Source organism: Sminthopsis crassicaudata, chromosome 4 (assembly GCF_048593235.1).
Source record: "Sminthopsis crassicaudata isolate SCR6 chromosome 4, ASM4859323v1, whole genome shotgun sequence".
Taxonomy (NCBI): domain Eukaryota; kingdom Metazoa; phylum Chordata; class Mammalia; order Dasyuromorphia; family Dasyuridae; genus Sminthopsis; species Sminthopsis crassicaudata.
The window spans coordinates 348019863-348034936 of NC_133620.1; the positions used below are offsets into that span (position 1 = coordinate 348019863).

Consider the following 15074-nt stretch of genomic DNA (forward strand, 5'->3'; position numbering starts at 1 on the left):
AGGGGGGGGGAGGGGAGGGCAAGAAAAATAAAGAAAGTGGAAAGATGTGCTTCAAACAATATCTGAGTTCATCAGTTCTTTTTCTGGAGGTGTTTAGCATTTTCCATCATACATCCTTTGGAATTGTCTTGGATCATTATCTTAATCAGAGTAGCTAAGTCTTTCATAGTTGATCATCGTGCAGTGTTGCTACTACTGTGCACGCTGTTCTGCTGCTTCTGTTTACTTCACTTTGTATCAGTTCATCTAAGTCTTTTCAGGTTTTTCTAAGAGCAACCTATTCATCAATTATTATAGCAAAATAGTATTCTGTCACAGTCATATACCACAACTTGTTTAGCCATTTCCTAATGCATTTCCTCAATATTCAATTCTTTGCCACCACAAGAACACTAAAAACATTTTTACATAATTTTTGTATATTTTTCTTTTCTTTGATCTCCTTAGAGAATCAGCCTAGTGGTGGTATTGCTGCATTAGAGGCTATGTACAACTTTATAACCCTTTGGACACCTTTCTAAATTGTTCTCCAGAATGATAGAATCAGTTTATAACTCTAGCAGTAGTGCATTTTTGTCTCTATTTTTCAACATCTGGGATATGCCTTTCACTGACTTTTACAATTTTTTCTCAGCTCTGATTGTGAATGTCTTCATGATATGGATGTGATCTATTCTTAGAGATCCTGGTATACAACTCAATAAATTTAATACAACTTTTATTAGTATCTACAATAGTATGCAAATCACTAGAACAAGCCATGACTTTGCTAAGGTTTCATGCTTGTGTGACACTAAATTGACTTAAAACAAGTAAACTTGACCTTATGAAACTGAATTCCGCTGATTTCCTCACTTTTGTTAGTTCTCACCAGAGTATTCGATTTTGTCATACACACATTTTATTCTTCTCTTTTGTTGCATTTTTAACTCCATAGTTTAAAAGAATAGATAATACTATAAGGAAACTTATTTAATATAGCAATATATATTTCCTTATAGTAATATGCAAAACCTTTAGCTCTGAAACAGCATACTTCAACAACTGTTTAAAATATTGCAGCAGGGGATAATTAGCTGATACAGTGGATAGAGTCAGGAGTTTAAATCTGGCCACAGACATTTAACACTTCCTAGCTGTGTGACCCTGGGCAAGTCACTTAATCCCAATTGCTTCAGCAAAAAAAAAAAAAAAAAAAAAAAAAAAAATATATATATATATATATATATATATATATATATATATACACATCGAGAGAGAGAGAGAGAGAGAGAGAGAGAGAGAGAGAGAGAGAGAGAGAGAGAGAGAGAGAGAGAGAGAGAGAGAGAGAGAGAGAGATTGCAGCAACTGTTGGTTTGGGAAAGTCAAGCATTTCAGCAATCACTTAAGCTCACAATGAAACAATCAGCCACACTAATGTGCAAAGAAAAATAAGGTGGAAAATATAAACTAAGAACAATAAACTATTGTGCAAGACAGTCCAATTATAAGCAAAGACCTCACAGCTGTAGGAACATGTTATTGATCTTTTTGTAGTGAGACATAGGCTTCTTGAAGTTGGAAGTATAAGACTAATTTTTTTAAAGTTTATAACTTGCTTATTTAAGGGAAAAAAAATTGTGTGTTACAGGCAAGACAATACAAAAACTGGAGTACTAAAGATTGGAAAAAGTTAATTTTTACTGAAGAAATTCACTTTCATGTAAAACCTATGTCAGAAGTAGTCTAAGTGAGCTTACAAAATCTAGGTATCTCCATCTCACTGTAAAACATCTAAATGGATGGGGCTTCAGTCAAACAGAGATCTGGGAAAGACCTTAGTTTAAAAAGGTCAAGGTGCATCCAGAGCCTTTTCCAGTCATCCTGGTCTATATCTTGCTCTGGAGGGGAAAGTGAGGCAATTGGTCTTGCACAGTCCTCCCTCACTGAAATCCAATTCACTTGCTTGTCAGGCCATCAGCTCCCTGATGTCATGGTCCTTTTTGAAGGACAAACAAATAACAATAAAATACCTGCCCCAAAATGTTTAGGAGAATTTTACTTCCAGTGAGTCTGGAAGTCTTGTCCACATTGGAGAATGATAACTTATGATAAATATAATGATATATTGAGAATCAAAATTGTTATAAAATTATAAAAATTCCCATATGGAGATGGGAAACTTCAACAAAACTTTATACCATACCATACATCATTAAAGATTTTAAAGTATTTCCAAGAAATAGAGATAAAGATACTTCAGTGGTCTGGAAACTCACATAAATTAAATCCTGTTGAAAACCTAGAAGTTATAATTTAGACTACACTTGGGAAGTGGATTATCAAAGATTTACTTAATATCCAGTGAGGAAAAATGTGGTTTCACAATGAAGAATCATTCTTGTGAACTTAATGACAAATAGGATAAATCAAGTAGTTGCAACAAAATAAGAATATAACACACCCCAAAAAAATGAGTTTTTTGACAGTATAAAAAGTTTAAAGGTTTAGTGTAAAAGTTTATAAAGGTAACTATGTTACTTTGTCCCCATTAACTTGCCCATACTAGATACAAGTGCTCTAGTTGATAGGAATATAGAGATGAGAAACCACATCTGCCCTGAAGGATCTTGTAATCTAGTAGAAGAACTGAACATGTAGCCAATAACTATATCACTGATTGACAATATCATCCAAGAACCTTTGGCAATCAAAGTCAAATTCTTGGATTGTCCCCCACCCTCATCTCCTCTGGCAAGTAGAGTGTTAGATGGCACAGATGTGGGGCTTAGGGCTGCCAGAGTCACATCTATAGAGTTCATTGATAATAGTGAATGGCATTTAAGATATATAGGGCCAGAGTTCTTTTTTTTTTCCCTAGGTAATTCCAAAGCCTCATAGAAGACAGAGTGTCTGATCTGGAAATGAACAGCATAGAAACAGACTTTTTTTTTTCTTTTCCATTTTTGTGCTTTGACCAGATTAAGTGCTGTTGTCTGAAAGGATAAAGGAATCAAGTTTGGGTTGTCTTTTTTATCATTGCAAATACATTTACATTCTCCTATTTTACAAATGCAAAGAGCAGGCAAGCCACTTTCAATAATTTATTTTAAAATCAATGCTAATGAGGTTATGTCTCGTCAGTGGCCGAGTTTTACAATAAAGTCTGATTTATTTAGAAAAGATCTTTGGTGTAGCTTCCCATCTAATGGCGGGGGAGGAGGAGGTGGAATAGCAGTCATGGTGACCCTACAATTTCGGATCCAATTTGTAATTCACAGTGGAGATCTGACCTAATTTACATTGATTAGAATTGGGAAGAGGAGACAGCTGGGCCAGGCAGTAGAAGTGGAGTAAACTCTCTTTAGAAAGTGCCTAAACACAGCAAATTGTATCTCTCTTTCTCTGTGTGTGATTGAATTGCGTGGGATCAGCAGAAGGGCAGTCTCTTCTTCACCTTAGCAGGTGCCTCTGAACCTGAAAAAAAAAAAAAACATAAACAATCTTACTTTAATATTTTTTCTTCCTGTGAAGTCAACGAGTAGGAACAGAGGAGGAAGAAGAAACAAAAAATGGCAGAGAGAAGGAAGAGGGAGTACAACGAATGCTCTGTGTGTGTAGTGTGATTTATTTCTTTGTGGACAATTTCCTATATTCAGGTGTCATCTCCATCATCTCCCATATCTATCCTTCATTTTAGTCAGTGGATAAGTAGGATGTTCTGTCTAGGTGAATTTAGTTGTAGATCGCAGTTAAGTAACATTGCTGCTTTTACGAAAAGATATAACCAGGTTGAAAGGAAAGGTGTATTGGGAAATTATAACTCTTATAACACATATTTCCTCTACCTTCCTGTCCTCCCCCCAGTATCAAGCCTAAATTTACGTTAGAAAAATTCTATGAAATGAGATCACTTCTTTAAAGCTATGTAACTTGTTTTTATTTATGTTTGGGGGGGTTGTTTTTATTATTTTTTAATAAAAGGTAGTACAATATAATAGGTAAAATGCTGAGGGCTTAAATTCAGGAAAACTCTGAGTCTAAACCCTGTCTTTCACTCTTTACTAGCCAAGTAACTGAGTCCACGTCTTATAATAAATATTAAGCATGGGCAACATCCTAGGACTTAATTAGCAAGTCATAAACTTGTGTTGTGTTGTGACATACAAGTTTGCACATCAAATATTCCCTGTACTGATGCAATCAGATATTCTTATATTTGAGTAAAATTTTATGCATGTTTAAAAACAATTTATATTCCTGATTCTTGTATTCAAAGACTGTCTTCTCTTGCCTATATTCTTTGTCTATAGTTCAACCGGGTTTAAGCCAGAACACACACAAATCTTTTGATATATCCTTAAAATTTAGTTCAAGGGAAAATAAACACAAAAAAGTAATGTGACAGTGCATGGAGTACTGAGCCTGGAGTCAGCAAGATCTAAATTCAAATACACCCTCAGACACTTACAAATTGTGTCACCCTGGGCTAGTTATTTAAACTCTATTTGCCTCAGTTTCCCCAATTGTAAAATGAGCTGGAGAAGAAAATGGCCAACCAGTCCAGTATCTTTGCCAAGAAAACTCCAAAAGGGGTCATGAAGAGTTGGATGTGATTAAAGTAACTATACAACAATACTAGGGAAGGGCCTGAATCAAGTCCTGTCATAAGAACTGGGCAGGGGTCAAGAATTAGAGACAATCAACATTTAATCTGTATGCTGTATGATGTTGGAAGAAAGCAAGGGAGTCACCCGGCACATGAAGCAATATTAGGGGAAGAGATGGACAAGAGGGACACAAGATGGAGTTGTGATGAGAAAGGCTGGAGGATAGCTTTGTGGATAAGATCCCTGAGTATCTAAATATTGGCAGTTAGCTACAGATGAGCATCCCACCCTTCTACCAATGGGCTTCCCTTTCCTAACTCCCTTCTGCTGGGCCCTTTCTCTCTGTTAGGGCCAAGTGCCAAGTGATGAACCTCCTTGACTAGTTCCCTCTTTGAAAAGACTTCATTTGTTGACCACCTAAAAAGCATCCCCCTATCCTTCCCCCATATGTATCTCTGTTCAAGGTCTTGCAAAACTTTTTATTGTTTTGTTGATTATCTAAACCAAGGCTTTTTAAGCTTTTTTCACTCACTACCCCTTTTACCCTTACATGACCTTGGGTATACAGATATATAAAATAGGTATACAAATCAAACATTTACTGATAATAAATCATAATTTCATGTTCTCCACATTCATTTACAATACTCCATTTGGGGTTGCAAACCACAGTTTAAGAAGCTGGAATCTAGATGCAGAAGAATACAGATTAATACAGATTAAACTTAATTAGAAACTTAATAGCATATTTTCATAGCACTCTATAAACATTGCTTGAGTACAGTAGAAATCTCAGGGAATGAAATTATCATCAGACTGGGAGCCTAGTTACTGCAGGCTAATAATAATAATAATAAATGGCATTTATATAGTACTTTAAGGCTTACAAAATGCTTCCCATCTATTATTTCATTTGAACCTTGATTCTGTTATACCAGTTTACCATCTTTTTTGCTGAAATATTTCTTTGATATCATTTATTCCAGTTCTCCATATTTCCTCATTTGGAATGCATTGTCTTACAATCACCTTGAACCTCTCTTTTGCCTTTTAGGAAATGCTCATTTTCTTTGGCAACCATAGTGTCCCATGACTCAACACCATTCAGCACCACTTTCTAATATTGATTTTTTTTTAATTTTGTCCCAACAGATGAAGAACTTGCTCTGGCCGAAGACAGCAGCGGAAGTCAGCCAAAAAGAGGTACACAAAGTTTGGTTAATGCATACTGGCCTTTTTGTACATAATACTTCTTCCCTGGGCTCTTTGCCTTTTCCTTCCCCATACTTAGAATGCTCTCCCTCCTCACTTCTACCTCTTGACTTTTCTTCCTCTTTCTTCCTTCATCCTTTTTCCTATCTGCTTTTCCCTGGCTTCCTTTCAGGCTTCCTTTTGACAGGAGCCCCTTTCTGGTTCCTCCACTCACCCAGGGTTTCTAACGCCTTTCTCTGATATAACCTTCCATTTAAACTGCATATAATTTGTATGTACATAGTCATCTGCATATTGCTTCTCTTTATCCTGTTAGAATGTGAGCTCTTTGAGGTCAGGGACTATATTTTTGCTTTTCTTTGTATCTGAAGCACTTAGAACAGTGTGTGGTATGTAGTCGATGCTTACTGACTGATTCAAAGACTGTGTAGGATATGTCAGCTTCAAAGTGGAAAAAGTACCTTTTTTGAGAATATAAACACAACTGGACTTTCTGACTGGGAAAATTAGGGAGAATTTGAGTGTTTCTACACCAAAATTCCCTGGGAAAAAAAAGGTGGCAGAATATAGAATGATCCTTAAGAAGCAATTGAATATATTCAATAATTAATGTTAGGAGAGCACTTCAGACTCCTATCAAAGGTAAGAGGAAGATCTAAACCAGATCCTTTTTTTTTCCCCTTTCACTACTTTTAAATCAGAATAGTGGAGCTGCATGCAATTGCCTCATCTCTTAAGAGCCTACAGGATTAAGAGTGGAGAGAATGGAAATGTCTCCTCTCTGAGAGGCCCAGAAATTGCAAGTTCAGAGGGGAATGGAGATGTGTCAGATCTGAAAAGTGAATGTAGAGTGAAAAATAGAATTACTGGGTGATGCTGACTTCTGATGGCCCTGTTTGATTCCAGGCACATTTGGAAATGAATATGGAACAGTTTGGTTGAATACAAAATTACAACTTATTCATCCCAGACGGTTAACCATGCTTCAGGCTGTTAGTTAACCCATCTTTTCTGAGGTCAGATGCCCCTCTGAAGCCTCTTTAAGTGGCAGGAAGCCTCACCCAGGGCCTATTCAGTTGTTGTCAGGAAAGGAAGATTGTGTGTTTCAGTGACACCTCAAGGACATTCATTCCATCAGCAATACCTGAATTGTGCCTGATTTAGAATCCAACCAGTTTTATTTTTCTTATTTACAGAGATCTCAGTATAAAAGCCTGTGTCTGTGATGTGTTTCTGGCTCACTATCTCTATGTAAATGTGTCTCTTTGTATTCCTCTTTTCTTCTCAATTTTTATTTCCCTTCTTCCTTACTGTGTTTCTTTCTTTGTCCCTTTCCCTTTCCCTTTCTATTATCTGCATCCTCCCCACCTCCTACCCCCTTTTTTCTTGGTTAGTCCTCTCCAGGAAATGACTTAACAAAGGCTAAGAGAAGGGCCCAGCCTCATAAACCTCAGACAGCCAAAGGGAGAGAAAGCAGAAAGAGACATCAAAGGAAGGAGGGAGGCTAGAGACAACGAGACAAGGATGTTGGGAGGAATGCTTGCACTACTTAAAGTGGTCCTAGGATGATCCCAATCCAAGCTGAGTGCATTCTAAAACTTGTCTATAGAAACCAGAAGTAGTTCCTTGCTTTTTACTCAGGAACACTGATTTCTATTCGCAGTGCAGAATTCAAGTGGAAAATCTGTTTCCTTACCTACCCATTACCCACCTGCTTCTCTTCCCCATCAAACTTCCATCTCTGGCAGAAGAGAAACTATTCAGTGTATGTGAGTGAGTGAATGTGTAGTGGGTGGAATAAGTATAGGTTTCCCACAACCCAGCTTCATAGTTACCACCATTCAGGAAATAGATTTCTGGCAAGGCTCTAAAATTCAGTACTAGATTTGTCCTTTATCTCATTTCCTCCTTCCCACACCCCTCTGTTGTGGTTCGTGTTTGGGAAGAAGAAAAAAATTCTGTGTGTGTGTATGTGTGTGTGTGTGTGTGTGTGTGTGTGTGTGTGTGTGTGTGTGTTTTCCCCTTCCTTAACTGTTCTAATGGCTATAATTCAACTTAGTTTAAAAGAAAAATTCCCTTTTGTTCCTTGAGTTTCCTCCCCATCCCCACACCAAGGGGTAAAGTAAATAGGAAGCCCTAAAACATGCTCCTGTGTTTTTTTACTTTTTTATTGGTTGTAATGATTGGTGTCTCAATGATTAAAATTCCAAAGAAGAATTTTTGCTCCCTTGGAAGAATCTGGGGGTAGAAATTTTTTTAAATTTGTTTATTTATATATTTATTGAATTTATAGTGTATCTTTTCTCCAAAGGAGCTTTAGAGTGAACCACAAATATGGAACATCCAGATCCCATCACTTATCTATAAAAGTAGTTTGAATACTGAGGGAGGAGGGCATGGATGGGAGAGAAAGGGCAGGCAGTATGGTTGAAGGCATATAAAACACAAGAGGGACCTGAGAAAAAGAGACAGTGGTGAAGCTCTGTGTAAAAGGCAGCAAGATTTGGCCCAAGTTCCAGATTGTGAAACTCACTTGGATCAGTACTCTATCAGATGCCATATGTCTTTGCAAATAAAGGCAAACAACTCTTGTTCCTTAGCTCATCCTGCTAGGAAATCCCTCTGAGAGGAATGTTGCCTTTAAAATCTGAGCACCACCACCACTTCTCAGGAAAATTAAATATACTGGTCCCTTTTCCTGTACATTTCCCCTTGCTTGTTCAGTTAAAACTGTCACCATTTCTGACCTTCAATGAGAACTCTCATTGCAAGGTGGGGGAAGCACCCCTATTGGGTGTTAATGACCCTATAAACTGTAATTTCTTTTATTTTATTCTGTTACCAAGAAAATCTGTCACAGGCTTGTAGTATTGATTGTTCAATCTATAAAGGGTTCACTTTACAGCATGAAAGTAACAGGGTTATTTTAATGAGTGACTTTTCAGCACCTTTGATCACATTGGATTCTAACCTTCAGCCTTGCTTTTATAGTACAAAACTGTCTGATTTGGGGCTTACTAACTCACGCTTATCTCTTCTTTTTGCCACTCATACATAGGTGACCCAAGGTGAAACTGCTCCATGCTGTCCTTAATAAAATCACAGGCCATTGCTTGAGTGTACCCTGTCATGTAATAGCCAGTTCTGGAAGAGCAAATCATCCTCAGACTTTTTATTCCTTTGATTAGTCAGTGTCTGACCAAAGGAGACCTCCGAACAGGTCATTATTGCTCGGCCACCATTGGCAAACTCAGCCAAATAGAAGTCAGAAGTTCAGCTATTTCTGGAGAACAGAGCAAATGGTTACTCTGCTGAGCGTTACATTACTGAGATGTTCTTACCACCCAAGTCTCCCCCACTATAATGAATTACTAGGCTAAGGAAGCATATGGCAGCCACAGCAAGTATTTGTAGCCCTGAACTTTTGAAACCAGCATTTTCCTGAGACCAAACATCAGTTGTTAGTCATTACCCAGCTGTACTTCAACCTAATAAAAGGGTAGAAAGATGGCAGTCAGGAACTGTGAGAGATTTTCCAAACCAAAACCCATTAAATCATCAGTCAGTAAACATTTATTAAGTGCCTACTATGTGCTGGGCACTGTGCTATGTGTGAAAGATAAAAAGAAAAGCAAAAAACAGTAGTACGTGCAGATTCATGATCCCTTCTCTTGCTTTCCATCCAGCCCAGCTGAGAAGCTACAATATCTTGCTTCCTTTTAACACCTTTCATTCTGTAATGGTTATTAAAGGCTCAGACAGACTCAGTTCAGTTAGCTGAAAATGGCATCTTTCTGCCTGGTCTGAACCAATTCTACTTTAAAGAGGTAGGATTTGGAACCTTATTGACCAGCCCCTCCCCTCCTCATGCTCAGGTTGAATGGTTTTAATGAGTCTTCCTGTTTTGTTTCATGCGTTTTATTCATTTGTTTCTTTTCTAATGCCCTACACTGGTACCTCATTAGGCTATAGAAAAAACTCTGGGTTAGAGGACAATAAGTTCCAGTAAGGACCACCAAGCTGAGAAGGTTTTTAGGCACTGGTTCAGCAACAAACTGTACAACTGTTATCCCAACTTAGCTAGGTTAAAGGAGGCTAATCAATCAATTATGTACTACATCTCCCTACAGATGAGAAGTCTTTCTTGATTTCCCTTAATACTAGTCCATTTCCCTCTGGTGATTATCTCCAAATTTACACAAACACACACACACACATATATATATATATATATATACACAAGAGCAGGGACAAGCTTTTGCCTCTCCTTATATCCTCACTGTTTAACACAGAACCCAGAACATAGTAGGTGTCTAATAAATTGCTTATTGACTTATAGAGCAAGAGATTCACAACATCACTATTATTGCTATTATCCTCTTCAGAATAGCTAGCATTTTCCCCACTTCCTGAAGAGGGGTGATAGACTCAGGATTCAGAGTGAAACATTTTTTGGACATGGCCAGTGTGGAAATTTGTTTTGTCTACGTATATCTGTTAGAAAGACTTTTTTCTTTTCCCCCCCCCCCCTAATGTGGGAGGAGGTGGGAGGAAAAGAAAATAGACTTTTGTTAATTGAAAAAACATTTAATTAAAAAAAAAAAAAAAGAAAGAAACTCCATTGAAGAAAATCACCAACTCATCTGTGACTTACAGATGAGTTTTGGAAAATTGCCTGGGGACACTGGGAAATTGTCACACAGCTTCGAAGTCAGGAAGCCCTGGGTTCAAATCAGATATAAAATTAAATAACACTCGGTTTATTGGCATCTTCTGCATTAACTCTCCTGTGGAGTTTCAGAGCTAAATTAGTCTTAGGGTAAAAATTCCTATGTACTTGACATACATACCATTTCTATAGACAAGTTATATTTAATTTCTTTAAGTAAAAATAATAAAGAGGTATTTTAAATAAACATGAAAAATACCAAGAATTTAGCATTTATATAGAACTTTAATGTGTACAAAGTACTGCCCTCAAGGAGTTTATAGTCTGTAGAAGGAAACCTCATCTGGCCAGGCTACAAGATAATAAAATTTGAGACCACAACAATGTTCAAAGATTCTTTCTTGGTCAGAGGCTCATGATCAAGCTTGACAATGGAAATATAGTGAAAAACCTTCAGATCTTTGAAGTGTTAGATATTGTGACCAATGTGAGGCCCCATTAGCTTAAGAAAATTAAAGGAACACACCAAGTGAGCCTTCAATTTTCAGTTTTAAACTTTTTAGGGACCTCAAACCCACATTCTTCTCAGTCAAAAGCTAGGGTTGATGGGGGCAGCTAAATGGTATTGTGGATGGAGCACCAACCCTGGCGGCAGGAGGATCTGAATTCAAATACAGACTCTAGCTGTGTGACTCTGGACAAGTCACTTAACCCTATTGCTTCTACAACACAAAAACAAAATCCAAGGGAATTGAAGGTATTAAAAAAAGAATAGGAAGTATTGACTCACAGAGTTTTTAATCTAACAAAGTCTAGAGACTGATATTTAATTTCTGGACCTGTCATGAGAGACGTTTACCTGGTCTCAGATAAGAGACAGACACATAGGGGCACTTAGGTGGTGCAGTGGTTAGAGCACCAACTTTGAAGTCAGGAGGACCTGAGTTCAAATTCAGCCTCAGACACTTAGCACTTCCTAGTGATCCTGGGGCAAGTCACTTAACCCCAACAGCAAAAAGAAGAGAGAGAAAGAGAGAGAGAGAGAGAGAGAGAGAGAGAGAGAGAGAGAGAGAGAGAGAGAGAGAGAGAGAGAGAAACACGAGTAATCTCAACAATATTAAAGGTATATTCCTTAAGTACGTGAGCTTGGAAAAAATTGACATAAGCCTGGTCCCATAATTTTAACCCAAGGGAAAAAAAAATCAAACCCGTTTTTGTTTCTTGGTTTATTTATTCCCTTTCTCCTCATAGCTGGTTCCACTCTGGTTGCTTTGGCTTTTAGCCTTTCTAAAATAGACTAAAGCACTTGGATCTCTGCCTGTCGAAAAAGTAGAAGATTCCATCCCATTCTTTCTCCAGAAAAAGTCCATCTCAGCTCCGCCAGCAATTTAAATGCAGTGATCATACCCATTAGCTTCTCTATCATTGTAATTGTTGTTAATTGTTATAACTGTTTTAGTTATTAGTGTTGTCATTATTGCTCTAGGTCCTCTGTCTGTTTTATGCTGAATATATTAGTGCTTTGCTTCTGAATTACCAGCCTTGTATTTAGTGGGGAGGTATATTCATGGAGAGACATTGAGAAATACTGGCATTAAGCTTTATTCTTTTGTTTTTCATTCCAAATGGACAGACTGGAAAAAAAAATAATTAGGTGGAATAATGTTCTGGAAATGAGAATGAGGATGTTTGTGAATTAATTAAATGGTCAGAATGCTGTGCCACTTCTGATCCCTGAATGCTGCCAGAGACACATAAACCTCAAAAAAAAAAACTCAAGTCTAACTCACAAAGCAAATCCTGCCCCACCCAGGACTCCATGTACAGGGCTTTTGTACACTGGTCAGCCCGCTCTCTGTGGGTCTGAAACAAGCTTAGGGACAGATCCGAATCTTGCTCTGTACCAGTTCCATATTGGATGAAATGGCAAAGTTTTGGAGTAGCTGGCTCTTGGTAGTGCGGCAAGCTGCCCATCTTAACTGCCACCACCCTTGATGTGCTTAGTGACATCTGTGGCCTCTGGATCTCAGCCCTCCCCTTTGTTCTCTGTATTCCCCCTTCATAAGCTTTCATAGTTGTGACATATTCTCAAGCTAACCTTGTCAGCTGTTACAAAATCTATCTTATGAAGTTATTTACAAAACATTTTTATTTAACTTTTTTTCAAATTACACAAATCTATATTTTTTAACCTCCTATCTTCCCCATTCCAATGGGGGGAAAAATAAAAGAAAAATCCATGTTGCAAGTATATAGTCAAGCAAAACAAATTTCCACATTGGCCATGTCCAAAAAGAAAAAAGAAAAATACTTCTCATTCTGCACCCAGAGTCCATCACCCCTATCAGAGGTGGGCAGTATATTTCATCACAAGTTCTCTGTAGTCATGATTGGTCACTAACTCAATCAGAATTCTTAAGTCTTTTTACAAATATCTCAATGGGTGTTTGTTAAACAGTTGCTAAGTGCAAAGAAGCATTCAGGAAATGAAGTCACAGTCCCAATCTTACAGGAATTTGTAGTCCAGCAGGTGAGATTAGCCACATACACAACTAATTATAATACAAAACAGGCATGATTGTCCTAGATATGGGAAGATTTTCCTAGATAGGAAATAGAATTATGCCAGTAAGTTGGAAAAAGAGATTGTAATAGAAAAAACTTTGGATTTCAAGGCAGAAGACCCAGAATCTGAGTCTTGACTGTTCCATTTACAAACTGTTATAGGAGACAAGTGATTTAACTTCTCTGAGCTTCAGTTTCTTCATCTATAAAATCGAGATAATAACAATAACTATTAAAAATAATTATTTAGCTAATAATAATAAATTTGTGTAGTACTTTAAGATTTGCAAAGCATTTTAAAATATCATCTCATAATAATCCTGAAAGACAGATGCTATTACTATCCTTATTTTACAGAAACTAAGGTAGCAAGGGTGTCAGTGACTTACCCAGTCACTGGGTAAAACAAACCCAATAAACGTGGACAGCCATATTTGAACTCCAGTCTTCCTGACCCCAGGTCCAGTACTCTGTCCACTAAACCCTCCAAGTGGCTCCAATAACATCCACATTGACTGCTTCACCAGATTGCTATGAAGATCACATTAGAGAATATTCATGGAACATTTTATAATCATAAAGACATATAAAAGTGAATTATCATTATTATTGTCGAAAGCAGGCTCTTTGAGTACGGGACCATCTTTTGTATCTGGATGGCTGGCACTGAACATAGGATTTTGCACATGAGAAGTACATAGTAAACACTTATTTAATTGAATCATTACATGACTATAAATGATACATTCATAAGCTGTTACATGCTCTTAAAGTAAAAAACAGACTCTGCTTTTTCCTGCAAGGGAAATTTTTTGCTGATTCTGAGATGCTTCCCTCTAGCCACCCAAATTCACTCCATCCTTAGGAAGTCAAACCAAAGGACCATGAAGTCTATATTTTCTTCCTAATTCTATTTAATAAGGGCCTCCTATGTCCTTAGCATTGTGCTGGGTTGTTGAGGGTGCAGAAATAAAAACAAAACAGTTCCTACCCTCAAGCTTATGTTTTATCTAGGGGAAACAAAATGTACATTGAAAATGAAATAGGAAATATATGTAAATCATAATGCATGTTCCATGGAACTGAGTAATGGGTGTGGAGGGGCCAAGAGGAAAGCATCCTGTGGAGCATACACAAAGCTAAGCTTCTGCTTAGCTACTTCCAGAGAGACATGTTCTTACTAAAAGCCAAAAGAGAGACTTCCTAAGTCCCAAACAACACATTTCAAAGAAAAATGCAAGATAAGGTGAAATAACTTCTCTTAAAGCCAGGATTCTCCTGTCTCAGTCAGTCAGTTAGCATTTGTTAAGCTCCTACTGTATTCCAGGCAATGTTCTAAGCTCTAGGGTACAAAAAGACAAAAGGCAGACTCTCAAAAAGCTCAGAATCTAATGGGACCATGATACAAGATATAAACAGGATAAATTGGGGGTGCTTTCCAAAAAAGGGCTCTCAGATTAAGGAGGACTGAGGAGAGTTTATGGCAGAAGGTGGTACTTTAGCTGAGACTTGAAAGAAGCTAGGAAGTGGAAATGAGGGAGAGAATTCCAGACATGAGGGACAACTAGTAAAAATCTCAGTTTGGAGGTGAAATATCTTGTATGAGGAATAATAGCAAGGGAGCCAGTGTCATTATATGACAGGGTTCTTGTAAGAGAGTGAAGTATAAGAAGTCTGGAGTATTAAAAGGGACATAAGTCATGAAGTCAGGAAGACTTTAAAAGACAAAAGGAAGATTTTATTTTTGTTCCTAGAAGGCTCAGGGATCCGTTCTCTTTGGTTCAGGGTCTTTTCACCTGCCCTTGTCATGGAGACCAGGGAATCAGATAGAAGTCTCTAGACTTCTTAGCAACAAATCCACAGAAGTGATAGGTTATTGGGACCCACTGGAAGAGACTGAGCCAAAGATTCAGCTCCACACATGCTCCAAAAAATGGCCTCCTTGGCCTATGTATTCTCAGCTCCATGAGGAAAATCCCAATCCAGCAGATGGGGAGGGATTCCCTAATTACTACCATAATCAAAATAATTTCTCAAGG

General features: G+C 37.7%; 1 protein-coding gene across 1 annotated transcript in view; it reads left to right on the forward strand.

Annotated features, from left to right (window-relative positions):
- Window positions 1–15074, forward strand: part of SKAP1 (src kinase associated phosphoprotein 1) — a 380445-nt gene that overhangs the window by 318581 nt on the left and 46790 nt on the right. The window contains exon 10 of the mRNA XM_074261261.1: window positions 5742–5792. Within this exon, the coding sequence (XP_074117362.1) occupies window positions 5742–5792 (51 nt within the window). The remainder of the gene's footprint in view (window positions 1–5741; window positions 5793–15074) is intronic.